Source organism: Macaca mulatta, chromosome 7 (assembly GCF_049350105.2).
Source record: "Macaca mulatta isolate MMU2019108-1 chromosome 7, T2T-MMU8v2.0, whole genome shotgun sequence".
Classification (NCBI taxonomy): domain Eukaryota; kingdom Metazoa; phylum Chordata; class Mammalia; order Primates; family Cercopithecidae; genus Macaca; species Macaca mulatta.
Genome location: NC_133412.1, coordinates 48,653,883 through 48,676,315, shown reverse-complemented (window position 1 = coordinate 48,676,315; position 22,433 = coordinate 48,653,883). Strand labels below are relative to the sequence as shown.

At 38.4% G+C, this 22,433-nt stretch overlaps 1 protein-coding gene across 11 annotated transcripts in view; it reads right to left on the bottom strand.

Annotated features, from left to right (window-relative positions):
• Window positions 1–3,762: 3,762 nt before the first annotated feature.
• Window positions 3,763–22,433, bottom strand: part of LRRC49 (leucine rich repeat containing 49) — a 169,311-nt gene continuing 150,640 nt past the window's right edge. For all 11 annotated transcript variants that reach the window (XM_077939643.1, XM_077939649.1, XM_077939650.1 and 8 more), the window contains 2 exons: window positions 15,748–15,901; window positions 3,763–4,432 (listed from right to left, as the gene is read on the bottom strand). In XM_077939643.1, the coding sequence (XP_077795769.1) occupies window positions 4,229–4,432; window positions 15,748–15,901 (358 nt within the window). In that variant the 3' untranslated portion in view covers window positions 3,763–4,228. The remainder of the gene's footprint in view (window positions 4,433–15,747; window positions 15,902–22,433) is intronic.

The window sequence follows — 22,433 nt, the reverse complement described above, 5'->3', positions numbered from 1 at the left end:
TAGAAAATCATGGAATCAAACCAAGAGAAAATATAGGTGAATCATTAGCTGCTTTCTGAATAAGCAGTAAATTCTGAATTATGATGAACGAAATCACAAAGAAAAACAATAGGAGAAAAACAGAAGGAAAATCACAAAGAAAAACAGAAGGAAAAACTCAGATAAAAATGAAAATAAAAAGGCAAGTACAGACCGGGTGCGGTGGCTCATGCCTGTAACACCAGCACTTTGGGAGGCCGAGACAGGTGGATCACAAGGTCAGGAAATCGAGACAATCCTGGCTAACACGGTGAAACTCCGTCTCTACTAAAAATACAAAATAATTAGCTGGGCATGGTGGCAGGCGCCTGTAGCCCCAGCTACTCAGGAGGCTGAGGCAGGAGAATTGCTTGAACCCAGGAAGCAGAGGTTGCAGTGAGCCAAAATTGTGCCACTGCACTCTAGCCTGGGCGACAGAGTTAGACTCTGTCTCAAAAAAAAAAAAAAAAAAAAAAAAAGAAGGAAAAGAAAAGGCAAGTACACTATGATAATCTTATTTAGCAAGTGAAAGGTTTATTCTCTTAAATATAAAGATAGCATAAACAAGTACTGCTATATGCCAATGACTCCAAATTCTACAATTCTAACCCATCTACACTTCTCAACTCCCAACTCATATTCACACCTACTTAACACCTGCACTTGGATATTTAACAACCTTCTCAACATATGCTGAGATGTGTGGTATATCTTCTATATATTGTACATGTTGAGATACATTGTGTATTCCATAAGATGGAATTCCTGATTCTTCCTCCCAACAGATGCTCCATTCACAGATTGCTCTCATCTCAGTTGATGGCAACTCAATCTTTTCGGTAGTCTGAGCCAAAAACCTTGGGGCCATCACTGACTAATGTTTCTCATACTCCATATGCAATTCTGTCAGTAAAGCTTGTTGGCTTTATCTTTAAAATACACCCATGATCCAACTACTTTTTGACACCTCTGCCGCTACCACCTTGATCCAAGTCACAATTATCTCTTGCCTAGAACAGGGCAGCACCTTCCCAACTGGTCCCCCTAATTTATTTATTGCCCTCTCCTGAAGTTGATTCTCTACACATTATTGCAATGAATCCAGCTGCCAATATTTTATACTTTAATATGTATATGCTTAAATAATACACAGTATTGTACATGTGTACTTATACATTTATGCTAGTATTTATACTGCACACAGTGTCTACAATATGCTTCACATGTAGACACAGTTGAGAAATTCTCATCTTTTATTTCCTATTCCTCAGCACAATGACAAAACGTGAAAGTAGATCAGGAACGACCATGGGCATCAAAATTCTTCCCAGATGCCAGATCCTTAAGACTAACAGTGAATGTGGGTGCTGTTTACTATTTATTGGCTGAAATACCCTTAGGTGTGTTTTTTTTATCCTCTCTATGCCTCAGTTTTCTAGTGTTCAAATGGGATTGCTATCATATATATATCGCAGCGTTAGGAAATTAAATGAGAATGTATATAAAGAGCTGATAATAGTGCAAGACATTGCTCAACGAATCTTTGTTGTTAAGATGGTTACTCACTGAAGAGAATATGAATCCCTGTGCATTCCCTGCCCGATCAGGAATAGATCAGGAGCATGGTAGGGCTGCACTGTCTTATGTGCCAGGCCTTCAGTGGAATGATGCTCAGGAAGTGAGGAGCTGATACCAGCACCATCCTCCGACTCAGCAGCACAGTTAACCAGCCTCAGGTCCACCTGCACACGTGGTAACCATCCCCAGGTCTAGCAGCACACTTCACCATCCAGCCACTGTACCAGAACATGGGGTAGAGTATCTCCCTAAATGGGAGTACTGAATGCTTCTGCTTTTGAGGCAAATGCAATTTTGTTTCTGCATAAGATCCCTTTTGGAAAAAAGCAATTCTTCAGCACACATTAGCCTAGAGAGTCTCAGACTGTGGATTTGCATCTCTTCCCCTTCCCTGGAAACCCTGGAAAATTCCAAGTAGAAATGGCAATTTGTTCCCTAGATCACCACTCACTCACAACATAGGACCCTCACTTGATCCCTAACCCAGCAGACCCAGGTCTCCTTGTCTTTTTATCTGGGGATTATCGTCACCCAGGAACTTCAGAAAGCAAAATGAGCTTGGAGGGTAAAACTAGATGGGAGGACCGCCATTGGAAGTTTGAGACCAGACAAAATAAGGATTCAAGAAGTAGAAATCAGTATGGGATAGTGGGAGCAGGTAGGAGCGAAAGGGAACTCAGGTAGGAAGGAAGGAGAGACGAAAGCTGAGGAATAAAGAGGCTTGGTTTCAGGGACAAGAGAAAGACCCTATTACCAGGCCTGAAGCAGGTCTGGGTAGAGCCAGCAGTGGCTGGGACGGCTTGCTGCCATTTCATTGAATGCTGACTTAGTGTTCCTAAAATTCCCAGGATGGCTGGGCCAAGAAAGCATGTGAGTGTCAAGTCTCTTTAGCATCAGGGATGGGAGGGTTAGGGGAGGAGAGACATGCAGGAAGCTGGACAGAGTATTAAACAGCCAGACCATTCATCTGCAAAGCCTAGAGTGGGAAGACTCCCGAAGAGTCACAAGTTCTTACGTCTTTCCAGTCTGGCAGAAGTCCACAGACAATACACTTTTGGTTCTCCTCTGAATATCACTTTCAAGCTGGGATCTCATTTCTATACCAAACAAGACATAAGCCCCAGGAGAGATAACTGTTTACTAGCCAGATGAGAAATGGTCCATATGTTTCAGTTTGGAGAGGCTAAAGGATCAGAAAGCAAGGCTAATAGCTCCTCTGTCCTAGGGCACCAACCCTTTCAACCTACATCCAAAAGAGTAATAATTAAAGCTCAATGTATTGGGTGTTTGCTGTGTGCCAGGCATGACGAGAAATGCTTTACATGTATTGTTTCTTTTGATCCTCATGACTATCTTATGAAGTGTGTGCTATTAGGAGGAAACTGAGGTTACACACTAGTAAGCTGATGGCCTAAGTGCCAAGATGAAAAAACCAGGACAGCCTTTTTAAGGCTATGATCAGAAAAATGGTAACCTGTTAAAGTTAAGCACTCCTTCTGGGAGAAGAGTAATTAAGAGATCTTAAGGATGTGGGTCTTTCTCAGAACCGCAATAGCAGCTTACCTAGCTTCCTTTCAGGTGTCTCTGCAAGTCTCTGCATGTCTTTGCTGTAGTACATCTTCTAGTCCTGTTTTCCCATATCCTGGTGGTCCTGCTGACATAATAGCTGGTAGGTAAAATCTAAGCAAACTGAAGAATTCAGTTTATTTATTAAGATTGTTTTTCTGAAGTGGCATAATCTCTAGCTATGGTAATAGGCTCCTACTACCCTTCTCACCAGCATGAATTTGATCTTCAAATGAAATTTTAAAAATTAGAACCCTTCACTCATGCATCCCTAATACTTCTGAGGCACAGGTACACATGCATGTCTATTAAGAGCCCCTGAGAGCTAATAATGGAAGGAAACACCTTGCAGAGAAGCAGACTTACTGATTTGTAACAGCATTTTACAATCACTCAGGATCTCCTAAGACAAAACATTTTCTTCCTATCCCAGTTTTGACTCATTTTCATATTTTCTGTCCATAGTGATTCCCAGGACCTCCTGTGGTTCCCTGAGAATGCATCCCTAGAAGAATGGGGCATCCTCCATATAGGTGAACAGCAGGGACCGTACCTAACTAAAGAGGAACATACAATAAATATGACAATTCTGACTGAATCGAGGCAAACATACTTTATTTTTACTAATTTATTAGTAAGTTTATTCTTCACTCATAAAAAGAACATATTTTTGGTTTTGAAATCATGACATAAAATAAAAAGGGAAATAACTGAAAATTATCAGCTAAAAGTAGGTAGATGCAGCTCATGCTGAATCATCAGCAAATACTACGTGCTTTGGGCTGTAGCAGGGCACCAATCAAAGCAAGAACCAAGGATGCAGTGCCACGCCAGCTCTGAAAACTGCTTAGCTCCCAGAGGTTGTTTGGTCATCACATACAGGAAATTAATCCTTCCTTTCTCCTTTCCTTCTTAACTTTTAGCTATGAGAACAGTGGGCAATAATGCTTTAATACTAGTCTTTCTAGTTTATAGGATAGTGTTGTTGTTTTAACATGTATAACCTGCAAATTTTCAACTTTCAAAAAATAAAACTGCCAAAATCAACTGTACCTAAAGGCCATCTTTATTTTTGGTCTGTTATCTGCTGTAGGCAGAGCTTCATATAGGAATTTTTATTGCGAATTTCTATAACTGCATCCCTAACAAGCTCAATGAACATCTGTGGCCAAAGCTTCTGCAAAGCCTCATTTTTCATGTTGATTTCTGTGGCTTCCTTCACAAGGTCTTCTATATACGTTTTACAGAATTTCTTCTTTTCCTTTATTTCCTGTTTAAAAAAAAGAAAGTTTTGCATTAAATCATAACTAATCCAAAAGTCAAAGCAACAATTAGCTGAGCCACAAAAAATGGAAATAATTTATTCTGACCCCCATCCCTCCCCCACCTACTCCTCAGAGCAGGAATTCTTTCCTAGTCACTGCTGACAGAGAGTTCTGCTTGAGTAAAGATAACAGCAAGGGCCTCAGTCCTTCTCAGTCTACTCCTACCTCTGTTGGACAGCTCTGCTAGAAAATGTGTTTCTTTACTGGAATTGTTGAACCATAACTACTATTTCTCCTATCTCAGTTCAGGTCATTTAGCTCATACAAGTCAGCTGAATGCAGACTCACAGATTCCTGTGGTAAATGTATCAGGATACAGATAGTGATAATTTCAATTGGTATGATATTAGTTAATATCTATGTAATACTTTAAGTACCTATACTCTGAATTTACCCTCTATTACGGAAAAGCATAAAATGGTACACTACACTGACTTATGCAGCCTTGACCATTTGGAGAAAGTTGGGGGAAAAGTGTACAAGGAGGAAGAGTAAACATATATAAACCTGGGATCCAGTACATTGCCTTCTAAAGAAACAGGTCTCCCACTCAACTTCTGGGTCTGGCAGTGTGCAAATGAAAAACCTGGTTCTAAACACAACAGAGGAATTTTGGGGCCAGAGGATATTTGAGCATTGTGCCCCAATTTCATCACAGAGGCTAAAACAAAGTGATTTTGTTTAATGCAAGAGTTTAACATTTATTTTGGCTATTGATACTTCTGGACAGCATCAAGGCATGATCATGGAAAGTATAATATATATGGAAGAATCAATGTAACACATCAGATAATCAGAATTATAAGGGAAGTAATGCACATCAATGAAGAAGGAAAGTAATAAATATCAACGAGACAATAGATTTAACTACTTGGAAAAGGATCCATTTAAATCTCCAAGTCAAGTCAAAACACCAAAATAATTTCAAGATAAATTAAATGAGTTAAATTTAAAATATCATAGGCCAGGCATGGTAGCTCACATCTGTAATCCCAGCACTTTGGGAGGCCAAGGCAGGAGGATCGCTTAAGGCCAAGAACTCAAGACCAGCCTGGGCAACATAGTGAGACTCCATCTTTACAGAAAAACAAGAATAAAAAATTTAGCCAGGTGTAATAGCACATGCCTACAGTTCCAGGTACTTGGGAGGCTGAGGTGGGAGAATCATTTGAGCCCAGGAGTTCAAGGCTATAGTTTCAGCTATGATCATGCCATTGCACTCCAGCTTGAGTAACAGAGTGAGACCCTGTTTCTAAAAAAAAAAAAGAAAAAAAATTTGGCCCGGGGCAGTGGCTCACACCTGTAATCCTAGCACTTTGGGAGGCCAAGGCGGGTGGATCACTTGAGGTCAGGAGTTCGAGACTAGCCTGGCCAGCATGGTGAAACCCATCTCTACTAAAAACATAAAAATTAGCTAGGGTTGCGGCACACGCCTGTAGTCCCAGCTACACGGGAGGCTGAGGCAGGAGAACTGCTTGAACCTAGGAGACGGAGGTTGCAGTGAGCTGAGGTCATGCCACTGCACTCCACCTGGGTGACAGAGCAAGACTCTGTCTCAAAAAACAAAACAAAACAAACCAACAAAATTCTAAAAATCGCAGATATTGTCATTAAAATTATACCTACGAAGATTTCTAGGAAGTCCTAGCCAGAACGGTCAGGCAAGAGAAAGAAATTAAAAAGCATCTAAATAGGAAAAGAAGTCAAACTATCTCTCTTTGCTGACAATATAATTTCTATACCTAGAAAATCCTAAAGACTCTGCCAAAAGGCTCTTGAATTGAAACAATTTTAGTAAAGCTTCAGGATATAAAATCTATGTACAAAATTCAGTAGCGTTTCTATACACCAACAACATCCAGGCTGAGAGTGAAATCAAGAACACAATCCCACTTACAATAGCCACAAAGACAATGAAATACCTAGGAATACAGCTAACTAAGAAGGTGAAAGATCTCTACAAGGAGAACTACAAAACACTGCTGAAAGAAATCAGAGATGATACAAATAAATGGAAAAACATTCCCTGCTGATGGATTAGAAGAATCAATATCATAAAAATGGCCATATTGCCCAAAGCAATTTACAGTTCAATGCTATTCATATCAAATTCCCAATGTCATTCTTCACAGAATTAGATAAAAATTCTAAAATTCATATGGAACCAAAAAAGAGCCCAAATAGCCAAAGCAATCCTAAGCAAAAAAAAAAAAAAAAAAAAAAAAAAAAAAAAAAATCAAAGCCAGAGGCATTATGCTACCTGACTTCAAACTATACTATTAAGCCACAGTAACCAAAACAGCTTGGTACTGGTAAAAAACAGACACATAGACCAATGGAACAGAATAGAAAACTCAGAAATAAAGCTGCACACCAAAAACCATCCAATCTTCAACAAGGCTGACAAAAACGAGCAATGGGGAAAGGACTCCCTATTCCATAAATGGTGCTGAGATAACTGGCTAGCTATATGCAGAAGACTGAAGCTGGACCTTTCCTATCTTTCACCATATACAAAAATTAAAAGGGATTAAAAATTTAAATGTAAGACTTCAAACTATAAAAATTCTGGAAAACTCTTCTCGATATTGGCCTTGGCAAAGAATTTTTGGCTAAGTCCCCAAAAGTAATTGCAACAAAAACAAAAATGGACAAATGGGACTTAATTAAACTAAAGACCTTTTGCACAGCAAAAGAAACTATCAAGAGAGCAAACGGACAACCTACAGAATGGGAGAAGATATTTGCAAACTATGTATCTGACAAAGGCTTAATATCCAGAATCTATAGGGAATTTAAATCACCAAGCAAAAACCAAATAACCCCATTTAAAAAATGGGCAAAGGACATGAACAGATACTTCTCAAAGGAAGACATACAAGTGGCCAACAAGGATACGAAAAAGTGCTCAGCATCACTAATCATCAGAGAAATGCAAATCAAAACCACAGTGAGATACCACCTCACACCAGTCAGAATGGCTATTACTAAAAAGTGAAAAGACAACAGATGCTAGCAAGGCTGTGGAGAAAAAGGAACTCTCATACACTGCTGGTGGGAATATAATTAAATTAGTCTAGCCACTGTGGAAAGCAGTCTGGCGATTCTTAAATAACTTAAAACAGAGCTACCATTTGGCCCAACAATCCCTTTACTGGGTATATACTACAAAGAAAATAAATCATTCTACCAAAAAGACACATGCACTCGTATGTTCTCTGCTGCACTATTCACAATAGCAAAGACATGGAATCAACCCAGGTGCCCATCAATGGTAGACTGGATAAACAGAATATAGTATATATACACAATGGAATACTAACTACATAGCCATAACAAAGAGTGAAATCCTGTCCTTTGCAGCAATATAGATGGAACTGGAGGCCATAACCTTAAGCAAATTAATGCAGAAACAGAAAACTAAGTTGCATGTTCTCACTTATAAGTGGGAGCTAAGCACTGAGCACACATGGAAGACAGGAACAACATAAATATGGGAACAATATAGACGCTAGTAGGGGTGTGGGTTAAATAACTACGTATCTGGTACTCTGCTCATTACTAGGGTGACAGGATTCATACTCCAAAACCCAGTGTCACACAATACTTTCATGTAACAAATCTGCACTGTACCCCGTATCTAAAAGATAAAATATTTAAAAGTAAAATAAAATAAAAATAAGAAAGATTCATAATAAGAAAAAATGCTTACATCATAATGATATGTGAAAAAAATAAAAATGTTCTGATAGGGTTTGGGTTATAGGAATGTATGATTTGTCAAAACTCAGCAATTGTACACCTAAGATTTACATTTCACTATGTAAGTTTTACCTCTAAATGGTAAAATTTACAAAGAAAAATACTCTATAGAATACTGAATTCCAATTAATGAAATGCACGCTAAATTATTTAGGCAGAAGCACACTAATGTCTGCAATCACTGTGAAATGAATTTAAAAAATCCCAAGGTAGACTGATGGAGGGATAGATACATAGATATGTGATAAAGTAAGTACACTGTATAGTACGATGCTAATAGTTGAGTGTAGGTTTTGGATGTATGGATGTTTATTGTAAAATTCTTTCAACTTTGCTGTATGTTTGAAGTTTTTATTAAAAAGTTAGAAAAGAATGCATAAAAACTATTGAAGGAAATATATTGAAGTCTCATTAAGATTGTTTCTGAGTTCTTGGCTCACGCCTGTAATCCCAGCACTTTGGGAGGCTGAGGCGGGTGGATCACGAGGTCTGGAGATTGAGACCATCCTGGTTAACACGGTGAAACCCCATCTCTACTAAAAAAAAAACAGAAAAAATTAGCCAGGTGTGGTGGTAGGTGACTGTAGTCCTAGCTACTCAGGAGGCTGAGGCAGGAAATGGAGTGAACCCAAGAGGCAGAGCTTGCAGTGAGCCAAGATCGCGCCACTGCACTCCAGCCTGGGCGAGTGAGACTCCGTCTCAAAAAGAAAGAGAGAGAGAGAGAGAGAGAGAGAGAGAGAGAGAGAGAGAGAGAGAAAGGAAGGAAGGAAGGAAAGGAAGGAAGGAAGGAGGGAAGGAAGAAAGAAAGATTGTTTCTGAGTTCTGAGAACATTAGTATGTTTTCCTCCTTTTTAATATGTTTCTTCTTTTTCCCAATGCTTATGATTTTTAAATTTAATTTAATTTAATGTAACTTAATTTATTTTTTGGAGACAGGGTCTCACTCTGATGCCCAGGCTAAAGTGTAGTGGCATGATCTCTGCTCACTGCAACCTCTGCCTCCCAGGCTCAAGCGACCCTACCACCTCACCTTCTTGAGCAGTTGTGACCACAGGCGTGCACCACCACACCCAGCTAATTTTTGTATTTTTTTGTAGAGACGTGGCTTTGCCATGTTGCCTAGGCTGGTCTCAAACTCTTGAACTCAAGAAATCCACCCACCTCAGCCTCCTAAAGAGCTGGGATTATAGGCATGAGCCACCGCACCTGGCCCAAATGCTTATGATTTTTAAAACAAAATATGTTTTAAATTCCTGATTAATGTAAGTTAATAATAAGTCCAAATTGCACTAACTTTCCTTAACAGAGGCATATTTTAAGAATTTTCTTATGACATATAAGGCACCTCTAAGTAATCATCATTCATGGGTCAACATGCTGATTTGATATAGTCATGTACTAAAACAATAAGTCATAGATTGACCAATCACAGAAGTATGTACAGATTTTGATGTGTGATAAGCAACAAATGGTTCCAGCTGGCCTCTTCTCTGATGAACTTCTCTCACTCTGAAATACTACAATCTGAACCTTAGCCACCTATATATACTAAGTTAGCTTGTTGATGAGAACAGAATGTAGCTGCTCCCTTTTAGCACTCAGTAAATCTGGACTACAGAGGAACTCTTACAAAGAAGGACAAGTGTGAATCACTAGAGATCAGCAACATTTTAGTTTGCTCATTTTAGAGCAATATTTTACAAGCAATGCATTTACAAGTAGAAGGCATAGAGCACATTTAGTGAATGCTTCTTTTACAGATTTCTAAATTGCTTAAAATAGAATTTTGAATTTAAAAAGACAAAATTCTAGTTAAGATTGGAAGATTTTTTATAATAATTTAGGATAACAAAAATTAAAACAAGTAAATGATATATTTTGTTAAATCATTTACATATTATACAAATGAAAATAATTCTTCATAACTGGCACAGTATAATTTACAGTGCTTTAAAATTTTCTGCTATAGTTACTTCCATTGTTTCTCTAGGAACATGTTGATACAGAATTGTATCTTCTATAATAATCCTTAATTTAGTAACTGTGTTTGAAAGCATTTTTACTTCATCATTTCTCTTCTCCTCCAAGCCAATTATTCTGCATCTCCTTACAATATACCCTATAACTCATCAGGTGTCTGCCAGGACAACTCACTCAGCCTGTCCAGGATGATCCCATTGAAAGCATGTTAGAGACACCTCTCTTGCCCTGACCTGTCAAGGAGTTGTTGCTCCTTGGGTAATGCTTTTTCCATTCCCAAATGCTTTCATATACTCATCTCTTTTTGTCTCACAATATCCCTGTGGGATTCATAAAGCAAGTATTTTACAAGTTCAATCCTGATGAGATAAACTCTATACAATATTGTTTATATTATTTCATTAAACTACAATTTTGTTGTTATGAAGATGGTTTGGGAAAAAGAAGGTCAACAGTGGGGTTTGTTATAGAGCAATTTTAACTACAATGGTACTTGTATTGGGATTTAATCCATATCTCCATTTTATAAATGGGAAACAAGGTCTATAGAGATTGAGAGATCTGCTCAGGATTAAGCATCTTCTATTAATACTTCCGTAGAGAAAACTCTCTAATCTAGCCCTTGAAGAACTTACAGTCTAGTTGGGAGATGGCCTGCACATATAAAAAGTTAGCTAAAAACATAAAACAGTAGATACATACTGAGTAAAATGTTCAGACAGCAAATTACGAACAGTGCTCAGAAAAGAGAGAGCCCTTTGCAATGGGATGGTCAAGAAAACTTGAGAAAGCACCATGATATATTGTGAACGTGTCCAAGGTCAGAATCAGGACTCCATTCCAGAGGTGGCTCAGTCAATAATTCAACATGACCCTCAGTAACTCATCTGAGTTTCCAGTTTTCCTCATCTAAGAATAGGATTACATTCTTTAAAGTCCCTTTTGGCACTATGATTCTATGTCCATCTTAAATCTTTTTTAGATGAGTCAGGAGAATAGATGGACAACTACCAAGCAACAGATTTATGACATGCATAATGAAAAGGTCTGCTTAACCTGATTTGGAAGAACTTACCTCAATTAATTTTCTCAACAACTCAGGATGTATGGAAGAGAAACTGAGCACTTTGTGCTGCAGTGATTTAAATATTTTTCAAGATTTAAGGAGCGTGGTATAAGTGAAGGAATGCTAGGCTGTGAGTCGAGAGAGTGATTAAGGGACTTGAGCAAGGTCTTTCAATTACTCAGAAGTAGAATCAGGGGCTCAAATCCACATCTCCTGATTGTTAGATTAGTGTTTCTTTCCAAATATTTTGGGGCTTCAGATTCCTTCTTTCCTGTTTAAAATTTCTCAAAGCAGGAGTCAACATTCCCTGTCTTTACTTCCTCTCTTGCCCTGACCCGTCAAGGAGTTGTTGCTCCTTGGGTAATGCTTTTTCCATTCCCAAATGCTTTCATATACTCATCTCTTTTTGTCTCACAATATCCCTGTGGGATTCATAAAGCAAGTATTTTACAGGTTCAATCCTGATGAGATAAACTCTATACAATATGGTTTATATTATTTCATTAAACTAGAATTTTGTTGTTATCAAGATGGTTTGGGAAAAAGGTCAACAGTGGGGTTTGTTACAGAGCAATTTTAACTATAATGGTACTTGTATTAGGATTTAATCCATATCTCCATTTTATAAATGGGAAACAAGGCTTACATGACTGCACTGAAGCTATCTGTTTTTAAAAATCTGCATGCCTGTAGTTTCAGCTACTTGGAAGGATGAGGTAGGAGGATTTATTGTGCCCAGGAGTTCAGGGACAGACTGGGCAATGTAGAGAAAAAAACCACAATCACCTTGGATGACTGTCCAATTTACCAAAACATTTTCCTTTATGGTTTGTGCATCTATGGTGTTAAAAAATCATAGCCAACCCAATCAAGATCATAAAGATTTTCTCTTCTTATTAAAATAAAAACTTGAAACTTTTGCTTTTAATACTTGGGTTTTTATTTGGTCTGGAGTTAATTTTTTGTTGCATAGTGCAAAGAAGGGGTTCAATATGCTTTTCTAATTGAATATCCCATTTCGTCAGTATCATTTATCCCATTAGACTACTTCTTTACAACCACCCTGTTTTAATTGGTAGGTATTTATAATATGCCTTAATATCTAATAGTGCTAGCCTTCTTCTCATTGTTCTTCTTTTTCGGAGTTTTTGTAGCTAATTATGTTTATTTTTCCACATGTACTATAGTATCAACTTGTCAAAAAGCCTCAACAAAAAAGTTTTTGGCATTTTCATTGAGATTAAATGAAATTTTTAAGTTAACTTAAGGAAAATTGACATATTTTGCTTGAGATTCTTATCCAAAACATGGTATGTTTTTCCATTTGTATAAATCTTTTGTATGCTTCACTAATGTTTGAAAAGTTTTCTTTTTTTAGATCCTGTATATTTATTATTAGGTTATTGTAAGATACATTATCTTTCTGTGTTGCTACTGTGAGTTCGGTTTTTCCTTATATCTTCTTTCTGCTTATTACTTGTAATATGGAAGCTGTTGACTTCTGCTACATTACTGAATTTTCTTATAGCTTTTTATGATTTCTAAATTAATATTCTTGGGATTTCCAGGTATTCAATAATATTATCTGCAAATATAAGTTTACTGCCTTCTTTTCAGGTAACCATTGATTTCCTTCTCTTGTTTCATTGTATTATCTGTATTTAGAAAAATATAATAGTGATATTAGGCATCCTTGCTTGATACTTACTTCAGTGATGCATTGGTATTCTAGTCCTGTCTAACAAATTACCTCAAACTTGGCAGCTTAAAAGAACGTGCATCTATCAGCTCAGTTTCCATGTTTCAGGAACCCAGGCACGGCTTAGCTGGGTATTCTGCTCAGGGCTTCATAAAGCTGAAATGAAGGTGTTGGCTAGGTTGTGTTTATTTCTGAAGCTCAGAGTCTTCTTCTAAGCCTAAGTGGTTGTTGGCAGAATTCAGTTCCTTGCAGCTGTGGGAATGAAATCCCTGTTTTCTTGTTGGCTGCTGGTCTGGGGCTGTTCTCAGGTCCTAAAAGCTTCTTGCAGTTCCCTGCCATGTGGGCCTCTCAAAACATGGGGGCTTATTTCTTCAAGGCCAACAGAAAAATCTTTCAGGGAAAGCCTGAATCCTCTTTTTTTTTTTTTTTTTGAGAAGGAGTCTCACTCTGTTGCCCAGGCTGGAGCGCAGTGGTGCGATCTCGGCTGGCTGCAAGCTTCGCCTCCCAGATTCACGCCGTTCTCCTGCCTCAGCCTCCCAAGTAGCTGGGACTACAGGTGCCTGCCACCACGTCTGGCTAATTTTTTTGTATTTTTAGTAGAGACGGGGTTTCACCGTGTTAGCCAGGATGGTCTCCATCTCCTGACCTCGTGATCCGCCCGCCTCGGCCTCCCAAAGTGCTGGGATTACAGGCGTGAGCCACCGCGCCCGGTCGCTTGAATCCTCTTTTAAAGGACTTGCCAGATTAAGTCAGACTCACTCAGGATGATCTCCCTCTTCATTAACTCAAAGTCAACTGATTAGCGATATTAATCATGTCTGCAAAACCCCTTTACCCTTGCCATATTCCACTGGTTAAAGGCAAGACACGGGTTTTACCTACACCCATAGGAGGGGACTATACAAGGTATGGATACCGGGGTGTGGGGATCACAGAGGCCACCTTAGTTAGAATTCTGCCTACTACTTATGCTAGTGTTTCCAGAGTTTCCCCATCAAGCATAACACTTACTATCCAATTTCCATTTATCCTATTGATTGAGTTACAAAATTAAGAATAGGTATTGAATTGTGTGAAATTTCTTTTCAATGTCTATAGAAATAATCATGATTTTTCACATTAGATCTATTAATTCACTAATACTGAATTTTTCCTGCCTTTCTAGGATAAACTACTCTTGGGTATAATGTTTGTTATTCATTTAATGTTCTGCTGTATTCTGGCTGACAATATTTTAAAGAGTTTTGCACCAATATTTTAAAATGTATGGTTTGGCTTTTCTTTTCCTATGCAATGCTAGCATTTTTGGAATCAATGTTATGCTGTCTGTATTGAAAACATGGAAGAGTTTTCCTTCTTTTTCAATACTCTCAAACAATTTTAAAATCATTAGAATTCTGTTTCTTAAAGAGTTGGTAGATTTTACTGTGAAACTGTTCTTGGTTTAAATGCAGCTCTTTGATGTTTTACTAAATTTCTTTAATGTAAATTGGCATGTTTAGATTTACTAAATATAGTTGGCCCTCCATATCCATGGGTTCTGCATCTGTGGATTCAAACAACTGCAGATTGAAAATTTTTTTTTAAATCACATCTGTACAGACTTTTCTTGTCATTATTCCCTAAACAATACTGTATAACAACTATTTACATGGCATTTGCATTGTAGTATTATAAGTAATCTAGAAATGATTTAAAGTATATGGGAGGATGTGCCTTGGCTACATGCAAATACTATGTACTATGTCATTTTTTATCAGGGACTTGAGCATCTGTGCATTTTGGTATCTGCAGGAGGTCCTGAAACCAATCCCCCATAGATACCCAACACAACTATATACATATTAATTTTTTCACTCATAGAACCAGCTGTATTCAGGAAGAGAAGGAGACATAATCCTGCCACCTTGGCTTTCATTTTCTTCTTTTGGCAACACTGGGAAACCCCTATTGGCCAAAGGATTATGTTCAATCTCTTTTGCATTGTCCTCTTACTATCTTTCTGGTCTCATCTTTTAACACTGTCTATCTCAATCTCTGAACTTCCACAACGATGACCTGCTTATAGTTCCTGGCCCTCTCCTTACATGTTTTATACTTCTATGCCTTATTTGCACTGTGCTATTTGCAGAACTGCCTCTTTCCTCTTTGCAATACAGCTATATTTTATCTTTTAAGACTCATAAACAAAACACTCTGAACCTCTGACCACATAAAACATAACGGTTTAGTTCTCATTTTCCTGGCTAAGTGCTATATTAGGAATAGAACAGGTTGAAATTGTATGATTAAGTAATTATAAGAAAATGGTGTAGAATGAAAGATATGAATTAAAACATCAATGGCCCCAGTAAGGAGAACAAAAACGGAGGTCCTGCTGTGTTCTCTGATGGTCTGGCATGACGTGGCTAAGTACCTACAGCAAGCCTATAACCTACTTCTTACACAGATTGGGACCCTTGGTTCTGCTTTGGTCTAGATTTTTGCTACAGATTTACAGTACAGATTTCTTTTGAACATTTTTTTCTTCTGCTGAAATAACAATATTGAAACCTTTGGTTCTTCTTCATTTCAGGGCTCTATTTCTCCCTAATTGCCTGGGTACCTTCTGTCCTCGGCTTTGTAACGTAAGGTTGACAAATATTCCAAAACAAAAAAGTTATCTTAACTAAGGGTAAAATGTACAACCCCCAAATTCCAAGCATGTGGGATATATCCTGGCATTAAATCGCAAAGATTAACAGTAGTTTTACCTCTAGCTTTTCATTGTAAAAGTCTCTCGTAGTATAATTTAATGTAGCACGATTTGTGTTTTCTCCTACAAGTCTTTTGCTGTCATTATTTTCTTCATTGATAATACCAGGTTTTTTTCCTTTGGATTCTAGCAGATACCGAAATTGCTTTTTCCTGTAGAAAGACAGTAAAGAGATTTAGAGAGTTACTTATCAGACTTACTAAAACATGTCTATTTTTTGTTGACTTTAGAGGGGAACATATACTTTTTTGAACATATATTTTAATGAGTTTGAGTTTATGATTTATTTGAGTTCAGTTTGGTACCCCAATCTTTCTACTAATTAATCTATTCAATCCCAATTGTTTTATCCATAACTACCAGTCATCAATGAAAATATGTCTCAAGCATTTCTAAAATGGAAAACACTCTCCTTTAATAAAAATCAATACAAAAATTAATCACAGAGCACAACACAACCCAAAAAGATATAGTAGGTCAAACTTTCAAAGTCTTTATGTCCCATAAAACATGCTAATTACCACTTATAAATCACACAAATGGTTAATAATTCCATTATGCAGTTTGGTAATATTACTCATAGCTAGAAAATGGAATGGGATCTTGGCTCAAGTTTAGGCAAAACCAAAATAACCCAAAAACCAAAAACCTCCAATTGTGAGCATATCATGGGAAGATTCTAGTAGGAGGTTAAATATTGAAACAAGAAGCCTCATTTGATTATGAAGAGGAACATATACAGTGATCACAGTATAACTTACAGAGCCATCAGCCATGATTCATCCTCATGAAGGTGGATTTTTGGCTTCCACCACTTAGGGTGTCTCAAAATGATACTACTACTTTACTGTGAACTGTATACTGAAGATTGAGGGCTGAAGAGGAATATAACTTTTTTAAAAAATTATTTTTCTCTGATCTAAAAGTATAACACAATCATTTTAGAGATTTTAGGAAGTACAAATTTGAAAAGTGTAAAGAAATGGATAAAAACCACCCATAAGTTTTCATAAATTAATGATGTTCACATTTGAACAGGTAACCTACAGAATGGGAGACCATTTTTGCAACCTATCCATCTGACAAAGGGCTTATCTAGAATCTAGAAAGAACTTAAACAAATTCACAAGAAAAAAAAAACAACCCCATCAAAAAGTGGGCAAAGGATACAACAAACACTTCTCAAAAGAAGACATTTATGCAGCCAAAAGACATATGAAAAAATGCTCATCATCACTGGTCATTAGAGAAATGCAAATCAAAACCATGAGATACCATCTCACGCCAGTTAGAGTGGCGATCATTAACAAGTCAGGAAACAACAGATGCTGGAGAGGATGTGGAAGAATAGAAGTTCTTTTACAGGAGTGTAAATTAGTTCAACCATTGTGGAAGACAGTGTGGCAATTCCTCAAGGATCTAGAACTAGAAATACCATTTGACCCAGCAATCATTACTGGGTATATACCCAAAGTATTATAAGTCATTCTACTATAAAGGCACATGCATACATATGTTTATTGCAGCAGTATTCACAGTGGCAAAGACTTGGAACCAAAATGCCCATCAATCTTAGGCTGGATAAAGAAAATGTGGCACACATACATCATGGAATACTATGCAGCCATAAAAAAGAATGAGTTCATGTCCTTTGCAGGGACATGGATGAAGCTGGAAACCATCATTCTCAGCAAACTAACACAGGAACAGAAAACCAAACATCACATGTTCTCACTCATAAGTGGGAGTTGAACAATGAGAACACATGGACATAGGGAGGGGAACATCACACACCGGCGCCTGTCAGGGGGTGGAGGGCTAGGGGAGGGATACCATTAGGAGAAATACCTAATGTAGGTGATGTGTTGATGGGTGGAGCAAACCACCATGGCACATGTATACCTATGTAACAAAACTGTACATTCTGCACACGTACCCCAGAACTTAAAGTAGAAAAAAAAAGATCTTTAAAAAAGTAATAATAATGTTCACATTTGACATATTTCCTTGCAAACTTTTTCTATACATTTTTGTGAAAAATTAAGATTGTACTAAACATATAACTTTGTATACTGTTTTCACTTAATGCTATATAAGTATTTTCTATATCATTAAAAATTACAATTTTAATACCTGAATAAAAATCAACTGTGATATATATCACAATTTACTTAATTGGTTCCTCTTATAGGATAGTTACATAGTATAATTTTCTCACCTTTGTAAAGAAAAATGTGAATAACATATAAATCTTTATTTCTATTTATTTTATTTTAAGTTCCAGGATACCTGTGCAGGATGTGCAGCTTTGTTACACAGGGAAACATGTATCATGGTGGTTTGCTGCACCTATCAACCCATCACTAGGTATTAAGTCCCACATGCATTAGCTATTTATCCTGATGCTCTCCCTCCTCCTGCCCCCTGATAGGCCCCAATGTGTGGTGTTCCCCTCCCTGTGACCATATGTTCTCATTGTTCAGCTCCTACTTAAAAATGAGAACATGTGGTGTTTGGTTGTCTCTTCCTGTGTTAGTTTGCTGAGGCTAAAGGCTTCCATCTCCATCCATGTCCTTGCAAGGGACATGACCTCATTTCTTTTTATGATTGCATAGTATTCCATGGTACATATGTACCATAATTTCTTTATCCAGTGTATCGCTGATGGGCATTTGGGTTGATTCCATGTCTTTGTTATTGTGAATAGTCTTGCAACAAACATACATGTACATGTTATAATAGAATGGTTTATATTCCTTTGGGTATATATCCACTAATGGAATTTCTGGGTCAAATTGTATTTCTGGTTCCAGGTCTTCGAAGAATCACCACACTGTCCTCCACAATGGTTGAACTAACTTACATTCCCACTAACAGTGTCAAAAAGTGTTCCTATTTCTCCACAGCCTCACCGGCATCTGTTGTGTCTTGATTTTTTAATAATCACCATTCTGAATGGCATGCAATAGCATTTCATTGTGGTTTCGATTTGCATTTCTCTAATAATCAGTGATGTTGACCTTTTTTTTCATATGTTTGTTGGCCACATAAACGTCCTCTTTTGAGAAGTGTCTGTTCATGTTCTTTGCCCACTTTTTGACGGGGTTTTTTTTTTTCTTGTGAATTTGTTTAAGTTCCTTGTAGATTCTGGATATTAGGCCTTTGTCAGATGGGTGGCTTGCAAAAATTTTCTCCCATTCTGTAGGTTGCCTTGTTTGCTCTGATGATAGTTTCTTTTGCTGTGCAGAAGCTCTTTAATTTGTTTAGATCCCATTTGTCAATTTTTGCTTTTGTTGCAATTACTTTTGACATTTTCATCATGAAATCTTTGCTCATGCCTATGCCCTGAATGGTACTGCCTAGATTTTCTTGTAAGGTTTTTATAGTTTTGGGTTTTACATTTAAGTCTTTAATCTATCTTGAGTCAATTTTTGTGTAAGGTGTAAGGAAGGGGTCCAGTTTCAATGTTCTGCACACGGCTAGCCACTTTTCCCAGCACCATTTATTAAATAGGGAATCCCTTCCCCATTGCTTGTTTTTGTAAAGTTTGTTGAAGATCAGATGGTTGTAGATGTGTGTTCTTATTTCTGAGATTTCTATTCTGTTCCATTGGTGTATATGTCTATTTTGGTACCAGTACCATGCTGTTTTGGTTACTGTAGCCTTGTAGTATAGTTTGAAGTCAGGTAGCTTGATGCCTCCAGCTTTGTTCTTTTGCTTAGGATTGTCTTGGCTATATGGACTTTTTTTTGGTGCCCTATAAGTTTTAAAGTAGTTTTTTCTAATTCTGTGAAGAATGTCAATGGTAGTTTAATGGAAGTAGCATTGAATCTATAAATTACTTTGTCCAGTATGGCCATTTTCATGATATTGATTCTTCTTATCCATGAGCATGGAATGTTTTTCCATTTGTTTGTGTCCTCTCTGATTTCCTTCAGCAGTGGTTTATAGTTCTCCTTGAAGAGAGAACAAGCAGTTCTCCTTGAAGAAGTCCTTCACTTCCCTTGTTAGCTGTATTCCCAGGTATTTTATTCTCTTTGTAGCAATTGTGAATGGGAGTCCATTCATGATTTGGGTCTCTGCTTATCTAACATTGGTGTGTAGGAATGCTTGTAATTTTTGTATATTGATTTTGTATGCTGAGACTTTGCTGAAAAGTTGCTTATCAGCTTAAGAAGCTTTTGAGCTGAGACAATGGGGTTTTCTAGATATAGGATCATGTCATCTGCAAACAGAGACAGTTTGACTTCCTCTCTTCCTATTTGAATATGCTTTATTTCTTTCTCTTGTCTGATTGCCCTGGCCAGAACTTCCAATACTATGTTGAATAGGAGTGGTGAGAGAGGGCATCCTTATCTTGTGCTGGTTTTCAAGGAGAATACTTCCAGCTTTTGACCATTCAGTATGATATTGGCTATGGGTTTATCATAAATGACTCCTATTATTTTGAGGTACGTTCCATCAATGCTTGGTTTATGAGCATTTTTAACATGAAGGGATGTCGAATTTTATTAAAGGCCTTTTCTGCATCTATTGAGATAATCATGTGGTTTTGGTCTTTAGTTCTGTTTATGTGATGAATTACGTTTATTGATTTGCCTATCTGAACCAACCTTGCATCCCGGGGATGAAGCCAAAGTGATGGTGTTGAATAAGCTTTTTGATGTGATGCTTGATTTGGTTTGCCAGTATTTGACTGAAGATTTTTGTATTAATGTTCATCAGGAATATTGGCCTGAAGTTCTCTATTTTGTTGTACCTCTGCCAGGTTTTGGTATCAGGATGATAATAGCCTCATAAAATGAGACAGGGAGAAGTCCCTCCTTTTCAATTGTTTGGAATAGTTTTGGAACAAATAGTACAGAATAGAAGGAGCCAAGAGGGCCGAATAGGAACAGCTCCAGTCTGCAGCTCCCAGCTAGACCAACACAGAAGGCAGGTGATTTCTGCATTTCCAACTAAGGTACCCAGTTCATCTCATTGGGACTGGTTAGTGGGACTGGTTAGGCAGTGAGTCCAACCCACAGAGGGTGAGCAGAAGCAGGGTGGGGCATCACTTCATCTGGGAAGTCCAGGGAGCCAGGGACCTCCCTCCCAGAGCCAAGGGAAGCTGTAAGGGACTGTGCTACCCAGCTGGGTTACTACGCTTTTCCCAGGAATTTGCAATCTGCTGATCAGGAGATTCCCTTATGTGCCTACACCACCAGGGTCTTGAGTTTCAAGCACAAAACTGGAGAGCTGCTTAGGAAGACATTGAGCTAGCTGCAGGAGTATTTTTTCATACTTCAATGGCGCTTGGAACCCCAGTGAGACAGAACCGTTCACTCCCCTGGAAAGGGGTCTGAAGCCAGGAAGCCAAGTGGTCTCACTCAGTGGGTCCCACTCCCACGGAGTCCAGCAGGCTAAGAACCACTGGCTTGAAATTCTCACTGCAAGCACAGTAGGCTGAAGTTGACCTGGGAGGATCAAGCTTGGTGGGGGGAGGGGTGTCCACCATTACTGAGGTTTTAGTTGGTAGTTTTCCCCTGACAGTGCTAAGGAGGCTGGGAGGTCTAGGCTGGGCATGGCAAAGTGACTCTGGCCAGACTGCTTCTCCAGATTCCACCTCACTGGGCAGGGCATCTCTGAAGGAAAGGTAGCAGCCCCATTCAGGGGCTTACAGACAAAATCCCCATCTTCCTGGGACAGAGCACCTGGGGAAGGGGTGGCTGTGGGCACAGCTTCAGCAGATTTAATCGTTCCTGCCTGCCAGCTCTGAAGAGGGCGGCTGATCCTGACAAGAGAGATTCTCCCAGCACAGTGCACAAGCTCTGCTAAGGGAAAGACTGCCTCCTCAAGTGGGGTCCCTGACCCCCGTGCCTCCTGAATGAGAGAAACCTCTCAACAGGGGCCAACAGACACCTAATACAGAGGAGTGCTGGCTGGCATTAGGCCAATGGCCCTCTGGGATGAAGCTTCCAGAGGAAGGAGCAGGCAGCAATCTTTGCTGTTCTGCAGCCTCTGCTGGTGATACTCAGGTGAACAGGGTCTGGAGTGGACCTCCAGCAAACTGCAGCAGATATGCAGAAAAGGGGACTGACTGTTAGAAGAAAAACTACAAACAGAAAGCAACAACATCAACATAAAGGATCCCCACAAAAAAACCCCATCCAAAGGTCATTAGCCTCAAAGATCAAAGGTAGATAAATCCACAAAGATGAGGAAAATCCTAAAACCAGAATGCCCCTTCTCCAAATGATTGCAACTCCTCCCCAACAATGGCACAAATCTGGACAGAGAATGAGACTGACAAATTGACAGAAGTAGGCTTCAGAAGATGGGTAATAAACTCCTCTGAGCTAAAGGAGCATAGTCTAACCCAATGTAAGGAAGCTAAGAATCTTGATAAAAGGTTACAGGAATTGCTAAGTAGAATAAACAGTTTAGAGAGGAACATAAATGACCTGATGGAGCTGAAAAACATAGCACGAGAACTTCATGAAGCATATATAAGTATCAATAGCTGAATCAATCAAGCAGAAGGAAGCATATCAGAGACTGAAGATTAACTTACTGAAATAAGGCATGAAGACAAGATTAGAGAAAAAAGAATGAAAAGGAATGAACAAAGCCTCCAAGAAATATGTGACTATGTGAAAAGACCAAACCTACGATTGATTGGTGTACCTGAAAGTGAAGGACAGA